Raw genomic sequence first — 17,023 nt, forward strand, 5'->3', positions numbered from 1 at the left:
CGGTGCGGAGGCGCCGGATGGTCGGGCGGTGCCGGCAGGTCGGGCGGTGCCGGCCGGTCAGGCAGCGCTGCGGGCAGCCCCGTGAGGCGGGCAGGGCGCATGCGCCGGCGTCGGGCTCCGCAGGGTGTCGCCCGCTGGTCTTGGGGAGCTTTGTTGCTTTTGTAGGAATCCTGTGTGTCTGTGTGGCTTTACTTTCGAAGTGCCGGTTGCACGCCTGCCTCTTTGCACCGCCTCCTGGGTACATTCTTGTTCAACATACCCATCAGTGGGCTAGGGGAAAGCGCAGTGTGTTCCCTCCAGTCTACTGGTGGTGCCAAACTGGGCACAGTGGTGACACCCCCTCAGGCTTTGCTGCCATCCGGCGAGACCTGGACAGGCTGGGGACGTAGGTAGAGGGAACCTCATGAAGCTCAGCGAGAGCAAGTGTGGAGTCCTGCACCTGGGTCGCAATAACCTCCTGCACCAGTACAGTACGGGGCTGATCTGCTGGGAAGCAAGTCCAGGGGGAGGCAACAATGCACCAGCAATGTACCTGCGTGGCAAAGGCGACAAATGGTCTCCTGGGGTACATGAAGAAGAGTGTGGCCAGCAGGTTGAGGAAGGTTCTCCTCCCCCTCTACCATAGTGAGGCCACACCTGGAGTATTGTGTGCAGTTCTGGGCTCCCCAGTTCAAGAGAGGCAAGGAACTACTGGAAAGAGTCCAGCAGAGGCTACAAAGATGCTGAGGGCCCTGGAACATCTCTGCGAGGACGAAAGGCTGAGAGACCTGGGGCACCCGGAGAGGGGAAGAGGGACTGTCCCAAACCCATGTGTTCATGGAGCCAGTGGAACAGATTGTAAGGAGCTGGAGAGAGAAACATCTCTGGTAGGGAAGGGAAAAATAATCCCAGGGCAGTGGGAACAGGCTGTGCAGGACAGGAGGCAGTGGGGGGTTTATGGTCTTTCTGTTCAAGTGGAAGTTGTTAAGAGGACCTCTGGCTGTGCTTTGCTTTGATTCTGGGGAATATTTCTCCTAACGATTGCCTTGTTTAGCTGCCTGTAGGCAGTTGTCTGTTCCTATCACAAAAGCTGTATCTGAGATGCAACCGACAAAGCCCTGAAAGAGTTGAGGAGCCCCATCAGCATCCTCTGGCTCTGCATGAACCACAGCACGGCCATACCTTGTGTTCCATGAAAATAACTAGAGTGCAGTAGTGCCATGGTTCCTGCCTTCCCAGCCCAGAGAGGGATCAGGCTGCTGCCTACCAGCAGAGCCTGGCGGGCTGTAGCTTGGAACTTGGGGTCTGCCAAGCCCAGAGGTTCCCCAAAGCTCAGGTGATAGTGGTTGGTGCAAGGGAGCTGTCGAGTAGATGTGGGAGCTGTCGAGTAGATGTGGAAGCTGAGGAGGAGGATCTTGTGCTGCAGCACAGGGGTGAGCAGGTGGAAGGGTTTCAAAATGCTGCAAATAGAAGCTAGGGGCAAGGGCTGCTTTTTGCTGAGAAAGAAAATAAATCTTTGGTATAGCTGAAGTATGCCCAAACCCTTGGTATGCCCCAAAATTAATCTGTGAGCCGGCTCAAATGTGGTGAAGTGTGGCAGGAGGGAGCTATGAAATGTGGCAGTTGTAGAAGGTGAGATGGTAGAGCAGAGGAACCTGTCTCTTCCCTGCAGATCACATTCCTTCCCCTTCCCTGAGCTGGCTCAGGAAGCATGCTGGAGACCTAGCAGCTCACAGTCTTACAAGTTCAAAGTAAAACCAAGCAGGAGCAGCACAAACATACAAAACATCTCAAGTTTACTCCCAGGCTCGTTCCCAGCACATAAGTTACCCCTCCCAGACAGAAGCCTAAGACCCTTTCCAGTCCCATAGCAGTGCAGGTCAGTAGTTGACAGGCTTAGAGACATTCCCCATCTCAACAATGGCAGCAATCTCTCAGCCAGTTGGATCCTGAAGAGAGATCCAGGCAGCAAAATGGGGAGGGACGCGATGCAGCAAGCCTCCCCAGGGAGCCCCGTGGCCAGCCCTGGTTTCTCTCAGAGCGGGGGCACCCCTCTGAGTCTGCGGATGATGTTGGCCAGGCGCTTGGCCAGCCCGCCCCGGCTCGGCTCCTCCACGTGAAACGTTCTGGTCAGCAGGTTGTAGAAGGAGCCATAGCACACAGCCACCACCGTGCAGGTCAGGCAGATGACGTTGTAGGGCATGCTGAAATCTGGCGTCGGCAGGTTCACCAGCAGCGGCTCCGTGTACAGGCGCACAAAATAGCTGGAGCCATCCGAGGAAGGAAACCTGGAGAGTGGGAGCGGGAAAGGGAGCGTCAGCCCACCCAGGAGGACTGCTTCATGCTCACCAGACAGGATGACAGTGGCTGGCAGCTCACCAGAGCTGCAGCACGGCTCCCGCTCCCCCGCAAGGGCACACTCACAGCGAGGTGAAGAGAGGGCTCTGCTCCATGTCCACTTCCTTCATTGCAATGATGCTGGGAACCAGGGCACTAAGCACCGAAGAACTAAGGAGACAAAGGACATGCTCGTGTCAGTCCTGCCAGCCAAAAGATGGCAGAAGTGCTTCCTGTCCCCAGAGACCTGGGCAGCAAGTCCTACATGAGGCTTGGAAGGGAATGAGGAGCTGAGGAATGTTGTTACCCAACATAAAAGCCATGATTGGGGTCAGGTGGGTACTCTGTCCACTTCAATAAGGCCCTCTCAAACTGGATTGTGATCTTGGTGATGGAGTTGGCTGGCAGCTGGATCAGCATTTCCAAGAGGTGAGGCCGTGTCCGGTCCTGGGCTGGCTGGTAGTGGATATAACCTAACACAGAGACACATCAGTGGCACTGGGAGGACCTCGTTCTGTCTCACACCTCCCACAGGATGGGAGCTCCTGCTTGCATTGTTCTGGGTAAGGCAGCAAAAAACATGAGTTAAAGCTACATGTGGCTGGTCTTTAGAGCTGATGACCCCTGAAAGTCAGGTGCTCATAAGGAAAGGTTCAAATACAAAACAAGACCTGGTTTTAAATCAGGTCTCTGAACAATTCACCTTCCTTTAGATCCTTTCTGGATTATGAAGCAACATCCATGTGCTTCTTATAAAACAGACTTTATTAAGTATCATCTGCTGTAAGCAGTGAACTGAAGGTTAGGAAAACATCCTAAGGTGTTTTGTTTCCCAATCCAGTTTCCCAATGACCACTGGGGCCCAAGGGAGGGACGAAACCATCTCTGGAATGAACTTCTTGTGCCAAGGGAATCGGGTGGCTTGTGCACATGGGAGGGTTTACTTACTTGGCTTGTTTTCCTTCCCCTTGGTGATGATAGTCAGAGTGTGCACATAGAGCCGCAGGTACCAGGGCACAGTCTCCAGCAGGATGACAGGGAAGGCACGGTAGGGGTGGGTGTTGTAGACTAGGGTGCTGATCTCCCCGGTCTGCAGCCCGTACCCGCTCACATAGCGGTGAGCATGGAGGACAGGTGTGGGCAGCTCCGCTATCAAAGAGAAAAGGATACGAAAATGGGATGATTTTCAGCCCTGACTGGTGGTGTAGGTGGAGTGAGGTGAGGTGCTGGTCACTCACAGGTGTCCTGGGGCCGTGTCCACTTTAGCTGCACGTTGAGGCTGCGAGATGTGTTGAAGAGCGAGGGGCTGAGCAGGTCGTAGACAGCATAGGTTCTCTTCTCGCCCTGGACAACAGCTTCATGTAGAGATGCTGGAGGTGGGGTGACTTCCAGTAACTCCTTTTCCTGAGAAAGCAAATGGATGATCAAAGTGACCCTCAAACTAACTGTGAATGCTGGGCAAAGACCCTCTGACTGCCCCTGACCCTTCCCACCCAACAGCCAGCTCAGTGCTGTTAACACCACCACGCTCATCCCTCCAGCCTTGCTCAGAGGAAGAAAACCACTTCCCTTCATGAGCCCTGGGAGGGCTCATGGGGGGCCTGGCCATGCAGGAGATGGAGGTGAGATGTTTCAAAGCCACACTAAGTGGCTGAACTGAGGGAGCAGGGGGTCTTCTCTGGTCTGTGAGCATTACCTTGTTCTTAGGAGAGATGTCAACGTAGACTTTGCTCTGCGATGCCAGAGGACACGCATCGGTAAGCGTGCGAGAGAACATCCTAAAGAGCGACCAATCTGCAGGAAGCAAAGTCAGTGGCAGGCAGAGTAAAGTGCTGCAAGCCAGGGGCTCTCCAGAGACCACTGCTACCAAACTTACCTTTCTTTCCTTGACCACTGGCAAAGCTGTCAAAGACCACAGTGAGGGTCTGTCTAAGTTCCCAGGACACAGACAGGCAAGAGGCATCCTGAACAAGGGAGAGACGGGTGAGATCACACCTTCTGGAAGAGCAGCACATCAGCATGGAGCTGGCACTCCACCAGGTCTCCAAGAATCCCATTGGGATGCAAGGGAGACCAGAGAAGCAGGATGACAGGTATGTTAAACACAGTGAAGTGACCACAAGGGAGCTGGGCACATCAGTATGTCACCTTGCAGTGTCACAAGGTGGCACTGGATTTTCTCTTGGAGTGTTAAAGGCGGTGCTGAGCTTTGTGCTTACCCTGCAGATGGGGCGGATGTGCACTGCCTGTGAGTGGTAGCTGCTGTGGAACAAGCGCTCAGCCCTCAGCAGCACAGCAAGCCCAGCCTGTGGGGAGAGAAGGGAAAACTCAGCCCCAGGTCTGTTCTCTGCTCCCCCTGAGAGAAAGGCCTTGCTGAGACTTCGCAGAGAGTGTTCCTGGATTGCTGTTGGGAACCCAGCTGCATTGGGGGTGTCCCAGTGAGGCAGCAGGACTTGCCATTACCTTTGAGCCACACGGGAGCAGCTTCTTCCATGGTGTGAGGTTCTCTGTGCAGACGACCTCCCGGGGCAGCACAGCGTATCGCAGGAGATGGTGATCTGTACCTGAGCAGGGAGGCAGAGGGTCAGCAGGCTGGTACAGCTACAGGCATGAGAGCACAAGCAGACCTGTTCCACCCCCACCCTTGGTGTACCCCACAGCCCACCACCCTCTCAGCATGCCAGAAATGCCACAAGCTCGATCAGGAATAGATCCCACTCTGTTCAGAGTCGTTTGGAAAGAAGAGGTAAGGGTGCAGACTTGTTAATGAGTGCCTTAAATTCCCCAGTCCTCCCTGTTTCACAAAATACTTTCCAGAGGCACAGATGAGGCCCTGGGAGCATCTGTCATGTACTGCTTGTGGGTTTCCTCTGTTCACATTCAAGCCTCACTCACAGCAAGAGGAAATGCTTCCAGGAGAAGGTTAACTGACCCAGAGTCCTTGGAGGATCTGCGCCAGGACTTCCCACAGTGGCACGGACAGAACAAAAGCTAGAGGCAAGAGTGAGAGGGCAGAGCTGAGTGCAGGCTGGACTCACCATTGCCTAAGCCCAGGGGCTTGAAGGATGCTGTTGGGATGACTGTGTTGGTTGAGTCAATGAAGTTGAGAGAAGCACAGAATATTCCTGAGAGGATATTACTCAGTTCTTTCCAGGCTTTGTCAACACTGTGAGAAGAGATACCAGGGATTAGTCAGCAGCTCAAATCCTCAGTTCAACAAGCATTAAGTCAGTAACATTCAATAAATACACAGAGGTGCCCACACCAGCTTTCAGAAGCTGGAAGAAGCATGCAGGCAGAGGCTGCTGGTCATGCAGTCTACAGCCGTGTAGGTTGCTTGAGATCTAGGGTATGTTCACTCCAAGGGCAGCCCCTGGGCTGGCAGAGTTTCACACAGCCAGGGACCTGGCAGTAGGTGCAGCTGAGGGGAGGGGCTAGGGGACCAGGGAGCACATGGGAAGTGATGTGTAGTCTACAGAGAAGAGGCTGTGAGACCTAAAGTAACACCTTGGTGCAGTTCTGAAGGCTAACCAGCATACCTGGGACAGGCCTTTTGTAGGGAGGAGACCTCTGTGAGTTCAGAGCTGCTGTGCCTCAAACAGTGGCTGTGTACTAAGGGAAGTGGTGACAGGTATTGGATGGAAGTCAAAGGAAGTGAGTCACAGCTAAGAGGTCAAGATATAACCTCTGCAGTGAAGAGCTTGTCATCACAGAGCCCACAGGAGAATTACTTGTTCCTTGAGTGACCAAGGATTTGCCCTCAGCACCACATCAGGCTACACATACTGAATAGGGCTACATTCTGCTCTTCCTTAGAACTGCTCATGAATTGGAGGTTCTTTATTCCAGTGGACATTTTCCAATCCAGAAGTCCCCTGCACACACCATGGCTGCCTCATGTGAGGGGGTGACAGCTCCTGGGGGCAGTGGCTGTAGAGAGGACCCAGAGGGACAGACGACAGACCCGCAGCTGCGGTACCTACTCAGTGACGGTGGGCTGGAACCAGACCCAGAGCTCAGCACCAGCAGGCGCTTGGAGGGGTGGCTGCCCCCAGGTCCGGGTGCGCCAGAAACCCTGGGTGAGGGCAAGGTGGAGCTCCCGTACACCCAGTGCTGCCACCAGCCGTCCCAGTGCCTTCGGGAACAGCCTGTAGTGAGAGACTGTGGGCAGCATTAGTTCTTGCCCTGCTCATCCCCCCAGCCCCTTCACAGAATGAAAGGGGCTGAAGACCTAAAAAGGACCTAAAGATCTGGATGTAATCCCGTTGCCATGAGCAGGGACACCTTCTAGTAGAGCAGGTTGCTCAAAGCCCCATCCAACCTGGCTTTGGACACTTCCAGTGAAGGGACACCCAGAACCTCTCTGGACAACCTGTGCCAGCATCTCATCAACCTCACAATGAAGAATATCTTCCTAATATCTAAACTAAATCTCCCCTCTGTCAGTTTTAAATTGTCACTCCTTATCACTCCTTGTCCTATCCCTACACTCCATGATTAAGTACAGCTCCCCATCTTTCCTGTAGGCCCCTTTAGGTACCAGAAGGCTACTATAAGATGTCCCCTGACATCACACCAGGGTCTGGCCACAGCAAACATCCTCCCCTGGCACTACCCCAGCCTGTGTCACTACACCAAACCCCTCGTGCTGATGTGACTTCAGCACTCAGCCCCCTGCAGCTCTGCTCTGTGCTCACCTCAGCACCCACCGAGCTGTTCCGAACATCCCTTGCCCCTCTGACGTCACGCGCTAACGCAGTGACGTTATCACCCCGATGCAATCCCCCACTGCAATCCCCCACTGCATCACGGAGCCAAATAGCCCCGGCACTAGGCCTACCCCCTACACCAGCCCCGCCCCCCCTGCGCCGCGTCTCAGCCAATGGCGGCCCGACCTTACCCTCCAGCCCCGCCCATCCTACGCGCACCGCAGCCAATGGCCGCCCATCCTTGCCCCTGGCCCCGCCCGCCCTACCCGCGCCCCGCTGCAGGTCCGCGTCCCACCGCGTTCGGAACTGGAATGTGGCGGCCACGTCGCCGGCGGGCAGCGGGCTCAGCAGCAGCTCCTCCCGCAGCACGTCTCGCCGCGCCCGCCCCGGCCCCGCTGCCGCCAGCAGCAGCAGCACCAGCGCCGCCACCGCCGCCATCCCTCGGGCCCCGCCTCAGCACCCACTTCCGCTTCCGGCCCCTCGGCCAATGGCGGCCGTTTCCGGGGTCGCGGTGGAGATGCAGCGCCGCTCCCCGGCGTCGCCTCGTCCCGCACGGTGAGGGCTCAGACTTGCGCGGGAGGTTCTGTTCCCCTTCATGGGAGGGCAAAGGAGCGGTTGCAAGGGACAGGTCCGGAGCCTGAGACTCGGCCTGGGGTGGAACGCGCTTGCCCGGCTATGCCTTGCCCGGCCGAGGGAGAGCAGTGGCAGCGGTTGCCCCCGGGCCCGGAACGAGAGCATCATCTTATGGGGTGCTCCCCAAGGGCTCCCTCCCCGCTCTTTTAAAAGTGAAGGAGTTCTGCTGGGTCTCGGCTTTTGTGGTTCACCGCAAGGCTCTATTGTGCACAGGATTCTGCAAGGACTCTGCAAGTGTCCCTCTGTGAGGCCAGGATGGAGAGACTTGGAGTTGTTCAGCCTAGAGAAGGCTCCGGGGAGACCTTGTGGCCTTTCAGCGACAAGGGACACAACAGGAAAGAGGTGGACTTTTTAGCAGGGCCTGTTAGAACAGAAGAAGGACTGATGGTTTTAAATTAAAAGAGGGGAGGTTCAATCTAGATAGAAGGAAGGAATTATTTACACTGAGTATGGTGAGACTCTGGCGCAATTTGCCCAGAGGGGTGGTAGAAGCCTCATACCTGGAAACGTTTCAGGTTAGGTTGTTTGGGACTCTGAGCAACCTGATCTGGTTGAAGATGTCCCTTCAAACTGCGGTGGGTTTGGACTACATGACCTTTAAACATCCATTCTAACCCAAACATTCTGTGATTCTATGATTCTGTGTCACTTCCTCTTCTCAGCTCTTCCCGCTGTTGTCTGCTTTCCTTCCTCGACATTTCCTTTCCGGAGGGCAGTGTCTATATCTGAGCACACAGCCATCCGGAAGCACCCTGCTTACCCCCGGCTGCCAGCCTGGGTCCACGAAGCGAACTGCAGCTGCAGCAAGGCAGCGCTGGGGGCAGCAGTCCGATGGAGCTCACAGTGCCATCCACTCTGGCCAGTTGTTGGTGGGTAACTGAGGTGCTTCAGCTGGTCTCATGAAGAGGTGGCAGTCGCAGGGGGGAGTACGGCAAGGTCAGAACACTGCCTGGAAAGCAGCTGGTGTGTGGTGCATTCCCTGGCTCCTATTGCTTATCTCCCAGGCTCGTTTTCTTGTGGAGGTGACCACAGTTGTGCTGACTAAGGCCAAGCAGGGACAGTGCTTTCCTGGCCTGCAGCCACCGATAGCAGCAGTGGCCTCTGGCTGGCGCTGTGCCTGACTCCTTATGACCCGTCCCACAGGGAGCAAGTGCAAGTGCTTTGCTAGACTGCAAAGTGGCTTAACTTTTACATCTCTTCCTAAGCTCTTCTGAAGCAGTCTCCAACCCAGGCTGCTGCCATCATGCTGTGCTGGGGGAGCAGCAGCTGCTGGTGCTGCCTGAGCTGATGTTCTCCACTCAACCCATTTGTATGGGAAAACCCCAAGTGTTGTCACAGCAGGTAGTTACAGGTCACCAACTGTGACAGTACTGCAGACTCTCCCTTCCAGAGGCTGCCCCCAAGTTACTCAGTACTGTGACCTGCTCCACAAACAGCTGTTTATCTCCCCTGAGGTCCATTCTGCCTGCTCCTGTCCTGGGCACAGGAATCATCTGTGTGCTGGAGCTGGGCTGTGCAACAAGAGCTTTCATCTTCTCCCACACAGCACCCTTAGCTTTACACCACTCTCCTTCAACCCCTTCCCTGTAAACCCTCACCCCCAGTGCTCTTCTCCCAATAACAAAGACACTCACTGCTTCTTTAGATCAGAGTGTTATTTCTCTGTATGCCATTGTTAAGTGCTTGTCTGGACAGGACCTTTGTCAGTAGGATAGGGGGAGCTGGGCTCCCAAGAGATGGCTTTTGAGGCATGGTGGGGCTGTGGAATGCTGAGCATATGGGGGAGTGAAGCAAGGAATGTTAGCAGCAAAGTCTGAAGAGTTAGTTTTGAAAGCCTACAAATACCCCTTTCCTTCTCTTATAGCTGCCAGGAGAACCTGTGGAGGGAGAGGAGGGGAAAACCATCTCTCCTCTCCTGCAAGGCAGCAGTCCAGGATGGGCTTTACTGAGTGCCAGCAGCTTTCCTTCCACAGGGCTGGCAGGTCTGTACAGAGGAGACTGAGAGCAGGGCAGAGCTGGCTGCTAGCTCCTTGCCACCTGGTCTTTGGCACTGTCCTCCTGCAGGTCCTCCTCATCCGATTGCACCACAGGGGTCTCGGCCCCTTCCTCGCTGGTGTCCAGGCTGTTCAGATCCGTGGAGACAGAGGATGTGGACGAGATGCGTGACTTGCTCTCAGCTGCACTGGGCACTTGCAAGGTGATTTCCTCTGGGCACTGGCTGCCATCTGCCCCTGGAGGAGAGAGCAGTGAGAGAAAAGGCCTTCTGGAGGTTTATGGCTATCTAAATGTCACAGATAGCCCCTCCAACTGTGTCTTACTTCTCTTCCTCTTATTCCTCACTGTGCTTCTCTGCACCTCACACCCCTGGCTCTGTACTGCACACTCCTCCAGTTTTGGCAGCAGAACCTTTTCTGTCTCACATGAAACATGGCTTGGAACTGTGCTGTGTGAGACCATGCTGTGTGGCTGCAGCAAGTAAGAGATGTTTGGCTTGGCCTTGGTGAATCACAGCAGTGTGTGTGCAGGAAGGAAAGTGCTAGCATCTCTGGGCTTTCCCTGCAGGACCCCATCCCAGCTCCCTGGGGTCTGAGTGGGAGGTGGAGGATTCCTGCAGCCTTCCTGCTTGGCACAATGAGCTCTGCAGCACAGTGGAGACCTGGGAAATCATGACAAGGCAGTGGCTGCTCCAGAGGAGCTTCAAGGCAAGAGAAATTGCCTCATGGACTCTGGCAAGTGCCTGGGCCCTCTTGTCTTCTGCAGCATAAAGTATTTACAGGGCACTGTAGCTCTGGGCTGTGGATATAGATGCTGACATAGACCAGACCAGCATGAGGTCGCTTCAAGCCTCCCAGACCCCAGCACCAAGTATGGGTATATGTAGGTCTGCACGCAGGGTGGCTGGGGTTGAAGAAAAAACCATTGTGGGTACTGGAGGCAGGAAGGGTTCCCAAGCTGGCCCACCAAAGGCTTGAGACTGCACCTACCTGGCAAAGACCCAGCAATGCTGCTCTCTTCTGTCCCACAGCCCAGAAACACATCCACTGTGTCCTGGTCTGACAAGTCCATCATGTCCATCTGTTCCAGCATGTCCACGTTCACCTCCATGGAGGAGATGCTGCCCAGTGGGGCTGCAGAGACAGTGAAAAGGTGAGTGCTAGTGCAAGGCAAAGAGCACCATGAGCCCTGTGCAGGCGGGGTCCTGAGGAGGGAGGCCAGCTTTGCCAGTGGGAACTGAACTCTACTTGCTGGTAAGAGGCCCTCAGGAAATCATGTTTCCTTAAAAGATCACTCTGGACATCCCTGCTGTCTTGCTGCAGCCCTTGTCCTTGCCCGAGACTGCTGTCTGCAGCCAGTGACTCTACAGGGCGCCAGCCTGGGTACCCATGTGCAGTGACTTCAGTTAAGTGGTGTGAGTAATCCACAGCACACCCACACGCAGCCTGTGTGGTCCTGTCTCAGTGCAGTGTCCCCAGCTCCCTCTGGCCTGGAGGTGTCCCACCGCTCCCTCACACCAGTGCCACCAGTCCCGGCAACGCCCCCAGCCCCGTGCCGGTACCCGCGGCACTTACGTCTCCGATGCTCTATCTGCAGGTGAGACATGGGGAAGAAGAAATCCACATCGTGCTGGAAAACCTCCTCAAAGAACTTCTGCCGGTCCCGCAGCTTCAGCTGCTGCTGTTGCATCTGCTCCGCGTCCAGGTTCCGCTGTGCCTGCTCCATGTCAGCTGGGGAGGAAGGTGAGAAGGGTTGGACCAGGCAGGGCTAGCCCAACCCTTCTGCCTGTCCCAGTTCAGGCCATGATGGAGAGCAGGTGATGCCCTTCCGCTCTGCTTTGCCAGCACACGCTGGTTTAGTCACTGTGAGCAGATGTTAGGCGCCAGAACAGCACGGTACTCGCTGTGCTGGAGCCTCCGCTCTTGCTTCAGAGATGCAGGGCAGCCAGGGCTGGGGAGCTCCTGTGCTGCGATCACGGCTGCTGAAGTGAATTACCGAGGGGGAAGGGTGTTCTTAGCAGGTCAGCCACGGCTTGCACATGTTCAAGTGTCAGTTTCCATGCTACAAACCAGGGCTGTCTGTGGACGCTGACAGGCAGGGGAAGCTCCCGGGGACAAGAAGTGGTGTTAGTACTGCAGGCTTACAGGGCTGAGGCGCGAATAATGAAAGGCATTAGCAGCCTTGTCACCCTGCACACGCCAGCCCTGCCGCCACCGTCACTCTGAGTGCGGACACGCCCCCGCTGGCGGCTCCCCTCCCCGCCCCCATCCCGCCTGCACAGCCACCTCGGCTTCTGCCTGCCCAAACATTTTCATTCCTGCAATTCCTCCTGCAGTTCAGCGACCGTGCCTGTGTCCCCAGCTCAGACGGGAGGCAGTGATGGGAGCCCTCGGGGTGTTCTTGCTGCATCCCTGGGTCTGCTACCTCCCTTTTGGGTTGGGTACCCACAACAGCAAGGACCCGAATGGCACAGAGGGGCTGTGGCTGGTGCTCCTACTGTTCCCAGGTTGGTGTTTGACCTCGGTCATCCAAATTTCCTCTCAGCTGCTCTTGGCCCAGCCAGCATAAGGAAAATGTGATTACCGGAGCAGGCAGCACTGTAACTAAGGAAACCAAACAAACATCCTCTGCTGTGCTGGAGCTCGGCCCAAACCCTCCCCTCCTCCAGGCTGGAGAGGAGGGAACAGAGGAACAGCATCCCCACCCTGTCTGACAGGAGCGAGGATGAGGATGACAGCAGGACTGGTTGTCACCATTATATAGCAGCATAGGAAGACCCAAACAGGAGAGACTTGGTGACCCTAGTGACATGTCCTGGAGATCAGTGCCATATCTTCCCAGGGCTCCTCTGCACCCCACTTCTGGAGCATCCTTCAACTAAACCCCCATGGTCTGCAGGTGCTTGCCCTGAGAGGCCAGGTTGTGCCTGACGCACAGTGAGGGGATGCACTGTGACTCAAGGCCTGTCAGAGCCTGGAAGAGGCTCTGGTCCTCTTCTGGCTGGTCATCATCTTCCTGCAGTGCCCAGGGCAGTGATCCTGAATGCCCAAAGGGCCTTTGCCTTGTTTTGTCTGACCTGAGCACTGGGACCCTGCTCTGGTGCAGAGCTTGGTGTGCTGTGCAGTGCCCAAGCCAAGAGCTGTGGTGATGGACACGTGGTGCTCTTGAAGCTTTCCTGGCAAGGCTTACTGGCAGGTTAAGTGCTGCTGGCTTAAGGTGAAAGCCTCCTGCCTCCCCTGTGCTATCTGCAGAAGAGAATGGAGCCAAGAGCAGGGAGGGGGTGAGTGGGGCATTGTCTATGGAGTTTGCTGCCTTCAGCGGCTGGAGCCAGCCCTGCCCTATCTGTCCCAGGCAGAGCTCTGCCTTCCAGCCCAGCTGTGCCAAATCCCTGGCAAACTGCACAGTTCACCGTCCTGAGGAGAGCCCAGGAGGCTCAGGGCAGAGGCTGTACTGGCTCCCAAATCCAGGGTGACAGACCAGCTCTCCAATGCAGCATCTCGCCAAAAGGACCCCAGCATGGAGGTAAGAAGGAGCAGCTCTAAATCCTCCTGCAGTGCAAATAGAAAGTAAAGCTAAATGCTGCCAAGTGCTGCTCCACGTGTCGTGAGTGTGGCTGTTCTGTGCCATTAACATTCTCACTGCCCATCGTGCGCCAGCACGTGACCGATACTCGGGGTGAGGGTGCTGGGGAGAGTCAGGACAGGTGCTGGTGGCAGCATTCCTGTGGGTGCTGGGATTTCTCTTGCGGGAGAAATTAGCAGGACCTGTTTATGAACTTGTTTTCGAGCTCTCTCTGGGGAGTTGGGCACGAGCACTGAGATCCCATTATGTAAGGAATGCCGGCAGCAGGAGATGGCAGCTGTGCTGTGCTTGGCCCTGCCTGACCCGTGACCGCGGTGAGAGTCGGGGATGGAGCCTGCCCCCCTCCCGGGGCTCTTCCGGGCCCGGAGGGGAGCAAACAGCCTTGTTAGTGTGGCTGCTCCTCAGCAACCCTCGACGGGGAAAGAAAGGAGAGCGGCATTCCCTGCCGCGGCCCTTCCCCATGTGACGGCCAGTCACACTTCCCGGCTGTCAGCCCTGGGATTGTCTCATCCGGCTGGCATGTTCCCACCGCGGAACAAGTTGGTGCACACAATGCCGCCCCTGTGCACCGTGGGGGATCTGTCGGTACCTGCTGGTGGCCTGGCTTTTATTACTATTGTCATGGTTATGACTACCGCCCGCCCAGCCAAGGGGCTGGAGGCTTATCAGCATTCAGAGCCAAGCTCTTCCCCACTGGCTGAACCGCCTAGCGCGGCTGCGGCAGCACTGAGCACCCCGCTGCCTTCAGATCCTTCCGGCTCCCACGGCTGCTTAGCCAGCGCTGCTCGGGCAGGAGTGGGGGCCAAGCGCTGGTGCAGAGGCCAGGCAAGCAGGGCAGGGCAGCATCCTCCCAGGAGGGGCAGGTTTTGTCTTGCCTGGTCCCGGGCACCTATCTGCAGGGTGGGCTGTGGGACTGGATGCTGGCTTCACTGGTCCCTCGTGTGGCTCATGGCCATCACCGTGGTGGGGAAGGCAGGGGAGGACTGGCGGTGAAGCAAACAGCTCTGAGCTCTCCCCTCCAGCCCCTTGTCTAAGCATATTGGGAGAAGAGTAGGTCCTGATGTACAGTTAGCAAGAGGTGAGGGCCAGGCAGAGCTTCGGGATGCTGGGAGCACCCAACATCCAGGCCAGGAGCCTGTTCAGTTCTCCAGCTGTGTTTCTGTTGGGAGGGGATGCATTTTTCATTCCTCCCTGGCCCATGGGATCCCAGTACAACCTCCCTCTGTGATGGTGAATAGAAGGGATGTATCTGGGGGTGGGAGAAGGCTTGTTAGTGGAGGCACAAGGCCAGAAGAGGATGGGGATGGCCATTTCTTGAGGTCATGGCTCTGTAATACCTTACAGAGTTTTCAAGGAATCTAAAGAAGGTCTTGAAATATAATCTGGGCTGTTGAAAGGGAGAGGGTGTGATGGGAAGGGTGAGGCAGAGTTTAAGTGAGGGGTCACTTTAAGCATGAGGCAGTTGCTTGGTGAATGAAAGAGCTAGGACAGTCTGGCACATCCAGATATTGCCCTTCTCCAGAGGTGGATTCCCTGACCCTGCTCCCAGAGAGGACCCTGGCACTCTACCACTGCTGCCTTGTGCTCCCAGTCCCTGCACGCAGGGCTGTGAGGAGATCAGGTGGGGAGAACGTGCAGCTCCTTGGGTGCCACAGCATTTTGCAGGAGGCCCTTCCCTATTACCCTGTCCCAGCCAGGATAAATCCCAAGGGCTTTCAGCTCCTTTAGCCCTGGGAGAAGCTGCTGGCATGGAGAGCTGGGAATGCCCCTGAGAATTGTGCAGGGTCAAGCCGTGTGGAGATGGGTTGCCTGGACACACTGGCTGCCTGAGCGTTAATTCCCTGGCAGTCTCTTCAGGATCGGCATTCCTGACCTTGTGTTGCAGCACAGCAGAAAATAACCACGGTCCTGGTGAGAGGAAATGCACCCGGCGAGTGTGAGGGAGGCAGAGGTTTTGGCAGAGATACTGATGGGAAAAGCTGGAGGGAGGGGGAGCTACAGAGGGAGGACATGGCACCTCGTAACCCCTGCCAGTGGCGCGGCTGCATCGCCTGCACTGCTCATCCAGCTCCAAATCCCCTGCGTCTCAGCACTAAAAATATCCCCGCCGCCCAGAGCTCTTTCCCCGGCAGAGGCTGTCATGAGACCCTGCTATTTACGGGCCCCGCTGCCGCTCCTGCGGGAAGCGGCGTGAGGACAAAGAAGCCGGGAGGGTAGCACGGTGCCCCGGGCACACTGTGGGAGCCCCGGGCATAGCTCCATGGCAGGCTATCCCATGCCAGCACCCCGTCACCCCGATGTCGCTCACCCTGCCATGCTCGCTGATGTCTGTGCTCTGTGCAACCACTTCTTCCCCTAAACCCGCGGCGTGGGGGGGTCTGCGCCTCCCGCGGGGTCTCATGGCTCTGGCGGGTCCCCCTGCCCCTCCACACGGATCCACTCCCCCCAGGGGCCCCGGGGTACCGACGCCACTCTGGAACCAGCCCGTGGCCCAACAGGTCCTCGAGTTCAGCCGTTTCCCAGGCAGGTGCCCCCCACTCCATCCCGAGCATCCCCATCCCAGGCACGGAGCTTCCCGCGCAGCTCCGGGAGCGGTGCAGGCGCAGCAGGTTGGTCCGGCAGGGACTCGGGGGTGGAATGGGGAGCCATGGGTCCTCTGCAAGGGCCATTGCGGGGGTGCCGCGGGGGTGTGCGGGCAGCCCCAGCCCTGCACGCCCGCTCGGTGCCCTGATGCCCTCTCGCCCAGCGCACCCCGCGGCTCGGAACTTACCGGGCAGCCGCCGGCTGCGGCTCTGCGCCCCGGGCCCCGACATGCGGCTGCTGCTGACACAGGCGCGGGATGGGGTCGGGCCGGGCCGCCTGGGCTCAGCGCGGGGCGGCCGCCGCTCCCCCCTCCGCCGCCGCCTCCCGCCGCCGCCGTTCGCCCATCGCTGTGGGGCGGTGCTCGGGCTGCCGGGGCGGTGCCAGCGCGCCCAGTCCCGCGGCATCGCGGCGATACCGACCGACTGCCGTCCGGCCGCTGTCCCGGAGGCGGGGACGGGGGTCTCCGGTGCCCGGGGAGGGTCCCTGCAAAGGGTCCCGGTCCAGGATCCCTGTCCGGGTCGGGAGCAGAGTATCCTTGAGCAGTACCCACTCATCACGGAGGATATCTGTTCTCCCAGGGCCCATAGAGACTACCCATGCAGGATCCCTGGTCCTCATGCAAGGTCCCTGGTCCCGAAAGAGGACCTTGGTTCCTAAGGAGGGTCCCTGCAGAAGGTCCCTCCACACATCCACAGCCACCCCAGGCAGAGCTCTGTGCCTGCAGTGCCCAGCTGCAGGTGCTCTGCTTCGCAACTCTGCCAGGGGGTGGGCAGCGCTGTGGGCAGGGGCTCTCTGCCTGGGCAGGGAGCGGTTACCGGCCATGATTCCTTTATTTTCCTGGTTTTCTTCTCTGAACTCTCACAACCATGCAGGAGAGATGGCAGCATGCTGTGTGGATGGGTCATGGGCTTCCTCCCCAGCTCACCTCAGCTCACTTCTGGTCTTTGGAGACCCTCATCCCGCAGCAGATCCCACTCTGAGAGGGTTTCTCCTACGTTCAACCCTGCACATCAGGGCTGCTCCTTGGCAGAGCAGAAGACTTGGCCGCCCGCCTCCTTCCTCTATCGCAGCAGGGTGAGTCAGTGCCTCGCTGTGCCCAGCGCCAGCTCTGCCCGCAGCCTGGTCACTGCCAAGCCAGGACGGGGCGGGGGGGCATCGCCTCTGCCCTTTTCTCTGGCTGAAAGGGAGTTTCCAGCGTCCGTGGC

The 17,023-nt window shown here is 57.3% G+C and overlaps 2 protein-coding genes across 2 annotated transcripts; both read right to left on the reverse strand.

The window, feature by feature from the left end:
• Positions 1 to 1,758: 1,758 nt before the first annotated feature.
• Positions 1,759 to 7,484, reverse strand: PIGT (phosphatidylinositol glycan anchor biosynthesis class T). The gene is made up of 12 exons (XM_068149854.1): positions 7,292 to 7,484; positions 6,300 to 6,477; positions 5,355 to 5,482; positions 4,780 to 4,880; positions 4,536 to 4,622; positions 4,193 to 4,280; positions 4,013 to 4,110; positions 3,555 to 3,720; positions 3,265 to 3,465; positions 2,624 to 2,789; positions 2,404 to 2,487; positions 1,759 to 2,267 (listed from the first exon to the last, which is right to left on the reverse strand). Exons 1-12 carry the CDS (start codon positions 7,461 to 7,463, stop codon positions 2,015 to 2,017), a joined length of 1,722 nt encoding a protein of 573 aa, XP_068005955.1. The 5' UTR covers positions 7,464 to 7,484; the 3' UTR covers positions 1,759 to 2,014.
• A 1,811-nt stretch (positions 7,485 to 9,295) lies between these two features.
• Positions 9,296 to 16,237, reverse strand: DBNDD2 (dysbindin domain containing 2). The gene is made up of 4 exons (XM_068149855.1): positions 16,006 to 16,237; positions 11,228 to 11,383; positions 10,643 to 10,786; positions 9,296 to 9,889 (listed from the first exon to the last, which is right to left on the reverse strand). Exons 1-4 carry the CDS (start codon positions 16,220 to 16,222, stop codon positions 9,681 to 9,683), a joined length of 726 nt encoding a protein of 241 aa, XP_068005956.1. The 5' UTR covers positions 16,223 to 16,237; the 3' UTR covers positions 9,296 to 9,680.
• Positions 16,238 to 17,023: the final 786 nt, after the last annotated feature.

Source organism: Melanerpes formicivorus, unplaced genomic scaffold, assembly GCF_026170545.1.
Source record: "Melanerpes formicivorus ecotype bairdi unplaced genomic scaffold, bMelFor1.0.p_v2 SCAF_19, whole genome shotgun sequence".
Lineage (NCBI taxonomy): Eukaryota > Metazoa > Chordata > Aves > Piciformes > Picidae > Melanerpes > Melanerpes formicivorus.